The following is an 11,697-nucleotide window of genomic DNA, read 5'->3' on the forward strand; positions in this document are numbered from 1 at the left end:
GGTATATTAGTTATTAATATAGTAACAGACCTGATATCTAGAAGGAAGCAGAACCTCACGGAGTTAGGGCAAAAGTACTTAGAACTACACCAGGATCCCTCTCTAGAACTGAAAACGTTTACGATCCTTAGGCGTTATAGCAAGAATTTGAAGTATATTATTTCAAAGAAAAATACTCCTAAGCCAGGAAAACGCAAGCGGCAAGCTAATCGAAACAGAAGAAATGCTGAGCAGCTCTAGGAGTTAAATAAATTGCTTCTCTAAGGTGTGATATTGTTTAATGAGTCAGAATATAATTTATTAATACTAAATATAAGGTCTTAAATTAATTATTCCCTTTTTTTTTCTCTCAAACTGAGCAGTTGAGCGGTTGAGTAGAAGTGAACAAGTTTAAAAGTAATCAAAATGACAGAACAAATTGAGTTAAAATATCGACGATTGATGAATGGTCGAACATCACTAGAAAATGAGCTTTCCGTAGTTCACAGTCGCATAACTGAGAGTTTAGAGGGACCAATTCGGAAAACAAAAATAAACGCCTTAATTGAATCTTGCAAGAGTATTCTCGAAAAAGCATTAGCTAAAAATGATGAACTTGTGATATTAGCTAATAAAACCGATAACCATAGCAAATTATTAACGGAGTTGGCTGCATGGTGGGATAGGATAGTTAAAGTTAACGATGAAGTAACTGGTAAGGCTCGCGCTCATATGGAATCTAATCAAGCTTCAGAGGTTTGCGTCAGTGAAACTAGTCGATCAAAAGTTTCATCAAAATCGGCAAAATCCGGGTCGAGTAAGCAAAGTTCAATGAAATCATTGACTCCCAGTGAGCGCCGCAAAGAGCTGCTCCTAGCGAAGATGAAGCGAGAAGAGTTGGAAAAACAACATGAAGCAACCTTAAGACTGAAACAACAGGAAGCCATCATCGAAGAGCAACAGCATTTGATTGAGATGGAACGAAAACAACAAGAAATTAAATTTGAAATTGACCGTAAAGAGCAAGAACATCGTTTACGAATCGAAAAAAGTCGGCTTGAAATGGAACGATTAAGCGAAGAAAATCGTATTAAAGTAGCTGAAGCAAAAATGGTTGAAACTGAATACCTCAAAGAGTCTGAAATAGATCAGCATCTCGAGCTGGCGTCTTCGGTTGATCGTCGTTCTGACAGGGTAAACGATTGGGTTGATCATGCATTAGAAAACCAAAAAGGACCCAAGGTAGTTCCGTCTTCTTCAAAGTTTGAAAACTGTATAAATATAGAAAGTGGTTCGCATCAACACAGAAATGTGTCCACAGCGGAAGCCTCACTTCGGCGATCGTTGCCGAATCGGACTTTTGATTGTGATCAACAATGTTATCCCTATCAACCAACCGTCTCCTTCAGCGATGGCGATGGAATCAAGCACGCTGTATCCACTAATCCTGAGCACGAAACGCAGTCGTTGCTTATTTCCAATAACGCTACACTTTGCGAAAACAATACATCATCATTTTTTAATCCAGCTGGAACAGCAGCTACCAATACTCCGGTATGCTATTACTTCTCTGTACCTCATCCTTCGTCTTCCATTCAACATATCCCCGTCAACAACTTCAATAACGATTCCCGAGTTGTTGGAAACATGCCCGCCATCTCCAATCAATACTCTGGATACATCCCCCATGCCATTGTGTCACAACCACCTGCAAATTTAATCTGCAGAAATCAAAACTTGCTATCACATAACGTGTATAGCAACCCTGCGTCAGTGAACAATCCGTTTAGCGGACAGTCTGCCGTTATTAGTCAGCCCAACTTGCCACTAATGTCACAGTGGACACCCGCAGTCACCCAATGTATCACTGAAGTAACAAGTGATGGTAACACAAACCCATCAGTTGGTGTTTTTTCATCCGTAACGCCAATATCTCTGCAACAATTCCCCCACGTATCAAGTGGTGGTACCGTTTACTATGGGTTTCCCAATCACGACGCATCGGCTGAAAACACTTACATATATCAGCAGCAACCTTTTGCAGCTGATCCTAGCAACACATTGCCGTCGTTGCAACCAGTTCCCCAACCGCAAGCCGTGACACTGAATGACTTAGTCCAAGCTCTTTCAGTCTCAAAGAAGGATCCCCTTCCAGAATGGAAGCTGGCCCAGTAGGATGGCAACCCGCTCCAATGGCACGAATGGTTTGGCCAATTTTGCAGTACTGTAGACGCAGCGTCCCTAAGCGATGATGTGAAGTTGACTTATTTAAAAACATTAGTCACGGGAAAAGCTAAGTCAGCCATAGCAGAGTTCGCATACAGTGGAAGAATGTATAAAGATGCTCTGAAAACTCTAGAAAGAAAGTTTGGCCAGCCACAAAACGTAATTACGGCCCACCTTGATAAGTTGTCCAGTTTCCCGCAGCTTTGAATGCACAACCCTGAGAACATCATTAGCTTCTCGATGACCATTTCAAGTCTAGTGGCTGTCTTTAGCTCTCTTGATTATGAAGAAGATTTGAAAAGCGTCTCTTTGTTAAATCAAGCTCTTTCGAAAATCCCACCAAACATGAGAGAATCGTGGTCACTTTTTGTCGTGAAACGTAATTGGTCACGCCCCAACCTAATTGACTTCAACAATTGGTTAAAAGATAAAGCAGAAGCTCATGAGCAAACGAAAAATATGCCTGGAAAGCCCAAAGTCGAAGAGCCATCCAAAACTAAAGCTGTAACGAGAGTTTTTGCCTCGACAAGTACAGTTGAGAAAAAGTTTGAATATCCTTCTTGTATCCTCTGCAAGGGGAAACATGCCTTGTGGAAGTGTTCTGTGTTTAAGGAGAAAACTCCAACACAACGTGCGAAATTCTCTGCGGAAAACAAATTGTGCTTCTCCTGCTTACAAGGGAACCACGCATTCCGGCAATGCCCCAGAGCAAAGAAATGCACCAAACCAGGTTGCACTAGCACCCATAATGTACTTCTCCATGGGGCTGAACGTGTTTTTCCTAGTCGAAATCCGGACAAAAATGATAGCCATACAAGACCCAACGCTGGTCAACCAAGATCTAATGCAGAGCCGGATAAAGCGAGCACAAACGCTGATCGAAAATCATCCAGCAAGAATATGCCAAACGCAAGTTCGAATCATGCAGACATTAATCCCGTTCCGTTGGATGTAAGCTGCGCAATCTCGAACGACCAATCATCAATCATAACATCGAAAGGGTTACTGCCCATAATCAAGCTCCAAGTCTCCACCGATTTCCAGAGTGCTGATTGTTTAACATTGTGTGACTCAGCATCTAGTCATTCCTGGATATCGGCTAAATTAGTCAATTGTCTGAATCTCTCAGGAAGATATTTGGATCTCACAGTAAATGGTATTAACACAACGACTGTTGTTAAAACGAAACAAGTTCAGATGAAGGTATCTTCTAACTTCGATGGATTCGAATACATATTCGAATTAACCGCATTTGTCAAGGATGAACTTAAAGGCGGTACCGATACCGTCAACATCCCTGCATTACAGAGCAAGTATCCGTACCTTGCTCCAATCAAACCAATTGTGTATAGCTACGCCGATGTAGACTTAATAATTGGTCAAGACTCCTTCCATGCTATTCGGCCTGAGGAGTATTTCAAGAGTGAGGCCGATCCAAACACATCGCCCGTCGCGGTTCGCCTTCCAATAGGCTGGGTCTTGAGCGGCCCAATGCCGACATCTATTGGTTTCCTTTCTACTTGTTTCAAGTGCAATACGGATGATACCGAACTAGCTTGTCAAATCAAACGCTGGTATGAAATAGAGTCATACGGAGCCTACAAACAGGTCGATTCTCGTTCAGCCGAAGACAAAAGGGCGGCTAAAATACTTGATTCCTCCACCGTCCACGATGGATCAAGATACGCTGTAGGTATGCTTTGGGCAGAAGAATCTATCATGTTACCAGATAATTACTATTCCTCTTTGGTTCAGTTAAAATCGTTGGAAAAACGTTTAGCGAAAGATCCTCACTTAAGGGATCAATACTCAAAAACTATCGAAGATGATTTGAGTAAAGGATACGTGATTCAAGTTTCTCCCCATAATTTTTCGAACCGCAGCATACGCGAGTGTTATCTTCCTCACCATCCCGTGGTGAACCCAAACAAACCTGGTAAAGTGAGGCGTGTCCTTAACGGAGCGTCTAAATTCCACGGTACGTCATTGAACAAATCGTTGCTAGTAGGACCCGACCTACTGCAAAACCTTGTGTTCGTTCTCCTCCGTTTTCGACAACATCATTTTGCCGTATCGGCTGACATTGAAGGGATGTTCCTACAAGTCGGCGTCCTTCCAGAGGACCAACCATCTCTTCGTTTTCTGTGGCGGGAGGACCCCACAGCCGATGTGGTTGTACACCAGTACACCAGACATATCTTTGGAGCGAGAGATTCGCCAACGTGTGCAAATTATGCATTGCAACGGACTGCAATGGATAATCAGGCGATGTTCCCTGACGCAGCATCCGCAGTTCTAGAGAAATTTTATATGGACGACTACCTTGACTCCTTTGAGGACCCTGATGTTGCATTTAAAATGAGTCAAGAGTTGATTACTCTGTTAGCTCTAGGTGGTTTTAAATTACCTAAATTCATAAGTAACGTAACTAAAATTAATAAAGAGTTAAACCCGCCCCAAAGCGCGCCGCAACAGGAAAGTAAAAATATTGTAACTTGTGGGGATAATTCTTCTCATGTTCTTGGTCTGAAGTGGGACCATATTGACGATACTTTGGTCGTAAGGCGTGGTGTCAACCGTGAACTTAAAAATTCGATAACACAGCGAACAGTGTTAAGTTTTGTTTCTTCCGTTTTCGACCCCATAGGTCTCGTAGCGCCCTATACCGTAAGAGCCCGATTATTGAAAGAAATCTGGGGCATTCATGGTCAACAATGGGATGATCAGCTACCCGTTGATATCAAGACAAAATTTCTTGCCTGGCACTCTGGTTTGCCATCTCTAGGGAAAATGAGTATAAAGCGCAGCTACCTCTCCGCACCAGTCGATTGGGTTGAGTTAAACATGTTCGGTGACAGCTCAGAAGAAGTTTTTTGTGCTGTAGCTTTTCTTCGCGCCCGTGTGAAAACTTCACTCGAAACACAAGTTGCCTTCGTCTTTGGAAAAGCAAGAGTGGCGCCCATGAAAGCGCTTTCCATCCCAAAGCTTGAACTGCAGGCCGCGTTACTCGCTACCCGCTTGAAGGAAGATGTCCCCAAAGCTCTAACCATTCCTGTGTCAAACACGTTCATGTGGACTGACAGCACCACTGTGCTCCAGTGGTTAAACTCAGGTAGTAAGCAACCCACGTTCGTGGCAAACCGGATTGGAGAGATTCTAGAAAGTACGACCGTAGATCAGTGGTTTCATGTCTTAAGTGGAGACAACCCTGCTGATACGGGAACCAGAGGAATCTCAGCGGAGTCCTTAAAAACAAGCAGCTGGGTGAACGGGCCAAGTCTGCTGAAAAGTGGCGAGTGGCCTTTCAAGCCGAGCATAGAAATACTTAAGAAAATCCGCCTGGCTGGTCCCGCTTGTGACCTTAATGAAGGTTTACAGCAGGCCTCTAATTTTTCAAACGTTGCACAAAAACAAAAACAACCCATTTTATTTGCATGGCAAAAGTTCAGCTCGTTTCGTAAACTCCAGCGAGTGGTTGCCTTCATGCTCAGACTTAGTCCGAAACAACGGCACTACCGCACTAAAGTCAAGGAAATAACCGATCCGGTTGAATTAGAAACCGCCAAACAACGACTTTTGTTGATTTCCCAAAAGGAATCTTTTGAAGCGGAATATTTACTCCTGTCCTGCAACAAAACCGTCAAAAAGTCTAGTCGAATTGCACAGTATGCACCGTTTATGGGTCCTGCATTCCTCATTCGTTCAACTGGGCGAATTCGCCGCCTAGTTGAAACTGAATATGACACAAAACACCCCATAATCCTTGATGGAAGGTATTCTTTGGTGAAATTGTTCGTAAGTGATATTCATTATCGCTATCAGCACCAGTTCTTAGACTACCTGCGAGCTGTAATTCACTTAGAGTTCGCAATCTTGAACCTTCGCTCTTTATTGACGTCCATTGAAGTCCACTGCCTTATATGTAGGAAGCGCAAAGCCAAAACTGTCACACCTATGATGGCAGAGCTTCCAGTTGAAAGGCTTGGTTACCGCCAGCCTCCCTTCACAAACTGTGGTGTTGATTACTTTGGACCCTTTTACGTCTCAATCAGGAGGAGTTCTGAAAAACGATGGTGCTTCCTTTTTACATGTATGACCACCAGAGCTGTACATACTGAGATTGTCTCATCCATGGACACGAGTTCGTGTGTAATGGGAATCGAAAGATTCATTGCCCGTCGCGGAACTCCATCAGTCATTTGGTCTGATAACGGCACCAATTTTGTGGGAGCCGAGAAAGAACTCTTAAATTGTATTCAGTCGTGGAACGATCAAGCACCCCCAGAGCTGGCGAAAAAGGGTATTAAGTGGAAATTTAACCCCCCGGCAGCCCCGCATCACGGTGGTTCTTGGGAACGTCTCGTTCGGTGTTGTAAAAGGGTATTCTACGCAATAATAGGAAGTAGAAAGCTCACTCCCGAAGTCCTTGAAACAACTTTCTGTCTTGTAGAACAATCACTGAACGCTCGACCTATAACATCAGTAAGTGCAAGTCCGGATGGTTTCGAGGTGTTAACTCCTAATCATTTTTTGTTAGGCCGAAATGGTACTAGCTTTCCTTCTCTCTCTTTCCAGGAGCACTTCGACCATCGAAAGCAATATATCCGAGCGCAAAGCTACGCCAACGCAATTTGGAGTCGTTGGCTGCGAGATTATGTGCCAGCGCTGAATAAACGCAGTAAGTGGCACTCCGATAGTGACGTTATTTTAAAAACAGGGGATTTAGTGTGGATTGTTGACGAACGCAACCCAAGGGGACACTACCCTCTGGCTCGCATAAAAACCCTTAATTACGGAAAAGACAACATAGCCCGATCCGCCGTAGTTACCACCCGCTCCGGGGAGCTAACTCGACCGGCCGTAAAACTCGCACCCGTTTTTGCTCCTTTGGGCGCGGAAGATGTTCGCGCTTAAATTAATGACGTCATTATAGCGCGAAAGTGAAAAAGCTAAAATTAGATTTGCTTAGACCACAGGCCTTGAAAACTGCTGGTTTGTCCGATTAAGGTCAGTTTGCCATCAAAATGTTTATAGATTTTTGAGATTGTTGGAAACCGTATTGCTAAAATGCTAACCGAAAATGTTAAACTGATTGTTGTCATATATTACTTACTCTTCATATTATCTGTTAAGTTGCCGATAATTTACAGATTTTGAAGCAGGTTTTTGTAGATCTTACAGGATACGAGAGTGCGGCACACAACCCAACACTTGCGCTTTTTGGTAGGCAGAATACCTTAATAGATATTTTCGTAGCTAAATATTTAAAAGCTTTAAATTGAAAAGAGTAATTTTGCTAATCCTGTCACAGAGCATCCAATTGAACGGAAACGTTGCAAATATGCAATCAGACGGGGAACTTAATGGGACTCCCTATTTACTACGAATTTGTATGAACAAAGTTTTGAGGCCATTTATTTTTTCAACACATTGGTGGTTACAACCCAGGAAACCCTATTTACTTATGAGATGTCGGCAATCAGAATTGAGGTAGTCGCCCTTCTACTAACGCCCTCGGCATGCTCCTAACAAAAGGTGTTTACCCGTGCAACCGGGTACTAGTCTTTTTTTCTCGTACACAATTTTGTTCGCAGGATGACTGAAATTTTAGTCATCTGCAGTTCTCGGCTACATTGTTGGCCATACTCTTTCGTAAAACTTTATTGCGATGCTTATTCAACATTCAATTGTCCTAGTTGCCATGTTGTTCTTAACAGGAATTAATTCATGACAAGCATGAAAAGTATATTTGATTTTGTTGATTTCACTTTTTTAGCTTTCTATCAAAATATGAGATAATTACTTTTTTCGTTTCATTGATTGCTATGGCATATGCGACAAGATCAGTCTTCGACCATTCTTCTAGAGGGGTGGGATAGAATAAAGACGTAGACGTTTTTTTAGTCAGTTTTGGCAAGCACCAAGAAATGTTTTTGTGATTTTTGAGTTATTATGACCTCTCTCTCGCCCTCTTAAAAAAATCGGAGGTTTACAAAAAAACTGCGCCCAAATCATTGTAGTAGGATCCTTCTGTGCACCTGTTAAATCTTATGTTTTACATGAAAGTTTTAATGCGCTTTGGACGCAACTTTTTCTATTGAGCACAACGTTTAAGAAGGCTTAGATCAGAACGCTTATTACGCCTGTGATTAGCAAGCGTTAGCAAATCGGAATGTAGATTTTTTTGGGTTAACAACTAGTTTAACAAAATCTGGTTAATCACTATGCAGCTGACATGCTCAATTTCATGAAAATTCAAATTTGTCTACTGGGTATGTACTAGTTACTACCGGGTAGTTTGACTGGAGGCTTGAAACTTTTTGCCCAGAATTCCTGTTTGATGAAAACAGGTATTATGAACGTGTATGGGACTGTTTTTTTCTATCAATTTTTTACGACGCTTTGATCGATTTCTACTCGAAATCATATGCTGCTTTCGCCAGTCCCATTGAAGCGGCTCCATTCAGATTTGCGGCGATGTTCAGAAAGGTAGTTTGTCTAAGTCATGAATTTTGCCAACTGCAAATGCTTCTGTTTGATTTGATAACCTCATGTTGTATTAAGACAACGGATATGCCCAAAATGCATTTGAACCCTCGCGAGGTATGAAAGTTTGAACAATACTCGTGTCAAACAAAGGTACAGAGTAGTTTCACTGGGGACTGCAAACTTAAATAAAATTGTTTACAAAATCAGTTTTTTTTTCGGCTCAACTGGTGTCTGCTTAAATATTGTCGACCTTGTTTCCGCTTCGTAATTTTTTTTAGTTGCGATTTGAATTCAAGTTTCTTGGCTGGCATGCTTGCCTAGAGTTCCTGTTTGATAAAAACGGGTATTATGAAAGTGTATGGGATTGGATTTTTTTTGAGATTTTCTTTGGAATTTTTTTTCGATTTTCAAAAAAAGGGTATCCATAGAAAGGCCGCCTAAATTATTTTGTGCGTGCATACTCCCCTGGTCCCTTTTTGCTTTACACCTTTGTCTACACCCAACGAAAAAGTTTGGGGGTGAATAGTTGAACGATACTTAGTTGATTTTTTTTTTCACTAACCTACCAAATGTGAGATTTTGGTTTAAATAAATAGAACAGACTTGAAAAGTTTTCCTCCATGAGCGGCTACGCCCTAAATTTCAAATAAAAAATTTTGGCCCTCGGAATAGTCAAACTTGAATTTAAAAAGTTTGAATTAAAAAACTAACCGATTTGAAATTCTCAACCCTAACGGTGGGGTTCTGTCAGAGTTATTCAGTGGGCACTGTCAGGGTACAAATTTGGCCTAACTTTTACTGTTGAAATCGTTTTTCCCAGATATGGCGTTTCTCATGATTTTTTAAATACTTTTTCAAAAAACTTAGATTTGAAAACAACTATTAGTAGGTGAAATTCTCAACACTACTGTGAGATGCTGTTGAGTAAAATAAAGGGTTGCAAATCTGCCTTCTAATTTTATCTGCTCAAATCATTTTGGTATCGAGATATGGCATTTTTATAAATAAGAAACCCTTTGATAGATGAGCCCAAATTATCTTCAAGATTGCCTTAAATATCGCTGTTTTGGTACATGTTTTCGGAAGCTCCTTTTACGTTCAGCGATCTAGTTGAAGCACCGTAGATGTGATTCCTGCGCTAGTTAAGTTTTAAAAATTATTGAATTTTTTGAATTCGTGGCTTTTGTCCTTTTTCGTCGGTTAATTTTCACTCTTTTAAAATGCTATTTATATTATCTGGTATGGTTTCTTATTGACCTATTTTCCAAAGCATGGGTTTTATTTTGATTCAACAATTGAACTTTAATGGAAAGTTTTTGAATTTGAATGTTTCTTCTCGTTTTTTCTTGAATGGTTTCAGCATGTTATATCAGCTGCTTCAACTTATATTGCATAGTTCCGAGGGCATAACTTTTGATTTTATATGTTTCAGCTTGGATGGGGTAAAAAAACGCTGAAAACATTTTTGTTTCCAGGTCAACGGTTGACCCAATTTTTTTCTTATTTGCTGCTTGGTAAAGGATTTCCAATGCCTATGAAGGCTCATAAAGAAAATCATCTAATACAAAGATGACACTTTTCCAACTTTTTATTGGCTATGTTAGATTTTGTGCTTCTTTTACTGGTGCTTGGATTCTGTCTTACGATGGTTCAAAAATTTTGTTTTTCAAATTATCAATATATTGTTCACAGTCTCTGTTCTGTTAGTTAATATGATCATATTGTTTTCTTCTACTTAATTTTTGGTGTATTTTCAAATTTTTTCCATTTATTTTCTAACTATTTAAACACACACGCGCGCTCTTTCAAAAAAATTTAACATGATTTTTTCAAGATGTCTTATAGATTGGTAGGACCATAGTATCACAACGCTAAATTTCACATGTTTCGAAGTAGTCGCTTGGGTTAGTCAAGCCCGTTTTCTTCTGCGCAGCCCCAAGGATGGTATCTCGCAACTGGTAGTCGTACAAATCGGGCATGACGTCACTCAGTGGCACAATAACATGGGCAAAATTTTTCACCTCGTGTACGTCCAGAAATGCGTTTTCCGAAAAATCTTTGCCAATTTTTCCCTCAAACGTAATATCTAAATCAATTTCACAGGCTGCAAATTTATCATTTGGATCTCGAATGCGACCAAGCGTCGCCTCAATTTTTCGGAGCTGACTTTTAGCCATGAACTTATCCATTCGTGTTGTGATCAAACAGCATGCGTTGATGAAATCTTCTTTATTCGGGTCGATTTCTCCATGTTTGCCAATGCTTTTGGTCACATAATATTTGGAAATTTTTTCAATTGAGTCAAAAAATTGGTCGATTTTTTTAATGGCTGATTGAATATTAAATTTAGCATTTTTATTCGATCCGGTCGAAATTGCTAGTTGACGGATTGGATAATCTTCTAGACATCTTGAAATGGTAATTGACCATTGTTGCGCAAACCTATTAGCTCCTGGTTTCTCTAGTAACACTTTCACAGATTTTATTCTCCTTGAGAAGGTTAAGCACAAAAATGCCATGCGATTAGCGGCTGTTTCGATAAGGTTGAAGTTCGAGCCTTCGAAATCGGAGATAACAGTTGTGGTAAGTTTCTCTAAATCGACGCTTTCATCCAAGTCGTCATTTCGAGCAGCAGCTTTGACGCAAGTGGAAATTTCCAAAGTTGCGAGAAGTTCTTCTTTTCTGCCTATCTCATGTGGACTGAATCCACACTCGAATCGCAGTCGGAGTTTTTTTATAGCAAGAATGTCCATTTAAACTAAGCTAAAGAACGCGAATATGAAAACAACTAATTAACTTCAATTTTTGGAATGATTAAATTGCTCAAGGTGACCAATATTGCAACCAATTTGACCCTATCTTAACAGCTCTTGGTGAATCTAACACTGAAAACCTAATCAACTAAATAAACACTTACTTAAGGTTTTCACAGCGTTCGATTAACCAAGAGCTATTAAGGTAGTGTCTTATTGATGGCAATATCGGTGACCTTGAGCAATTTAA

The 11,697-nt window shown here is 40.6% G+C and overlaps 2 protein-coding genes across 2 annotated transcripts; one reads left to right on the forward strand and one right to left on the reverse strand.

Annotated features, from left to right (window-relative positions):
- The first annotated feature begins 3,105 nt into the window (after nt 1-3,105).
- LOC134844942 (uncharacterized) lies at nt 3,106-8,822 on the forward strand. The gene is made up of 3 exons (XM_063861767.1): nt 3,106-4,597; nt 5,090-5,575; nt 8,770-8,822. The coding sequence occupies exons 1-3, from the start codon at nt 3,106-3,108 to the stop codon at nt 8,820-8,822; spliced, it is 2,031 nt and encodes a 676-aa protein (XP_063717837.1).
- Nucleotides 8,823-10,565: 1,743 nt separating this feature from the next.
- LOC134844943 (uncharacterized) lies at nt 10,566-11,447 on the reverse strand. Its single transcript, XM_063861768.1, has one exon. It carries the CDS (start codon nt 11,445-11,447, stop codon nt 10,566-10,568), a length of 882 nt encoding a protein of 293 aa, XP_063717838.1.
- Between the last annotated feature and the right edge of the window lie 250 nt (nt 11,448-11,697).

The sequence above is a fragment of the Symsagittifera roscoffensis genome, chromosome 4, assembly GCF_963678635.1.
Source record: "Symsagittifera roscoffensis chromosome 4, txSymRosc1.1, whole genome shotgun sequence".
Lineage (NCBI taxonomy): Eukaryota > Metazoa > Xenacoelomorpha > Acoela > Convolutidae > Symsagittifera > Symsagittifera roscoffensis.

Excerpts from the sequence above, each read along its gene's own strand:
- LOC134844943 (XM_063861768.1), bottom strand. The coding sequence starts at position 11,447 with ATGGACATTCTTGCTATAAAAAAACTCCGACTGCGATTCGAGTGTGGA.
- LOC134844942 (XM_063861767.1), top strand. The coding sequence starts at position 3,106 with ATGCCAAACGCAAGTTCGAATCATGCAGACATTAATCCCGTTCCGTTG. Across the intron at positions 4,598-5,089 it reads GATTACTCTGTTAGCTCTAG|CTTTTCTTCGCGCCCGTGTG; the intron begins GTGGTTTTAAAT and ends TTTGTGCTGTAG. Across the intron at positions 5,576-8,769 it reads CGCTTGTGACCTTAATGAAG|ACAACGGATATGCCCAAAAT; the intron begins GTTTACAGCAGG and ends TGTTGTATTAAG.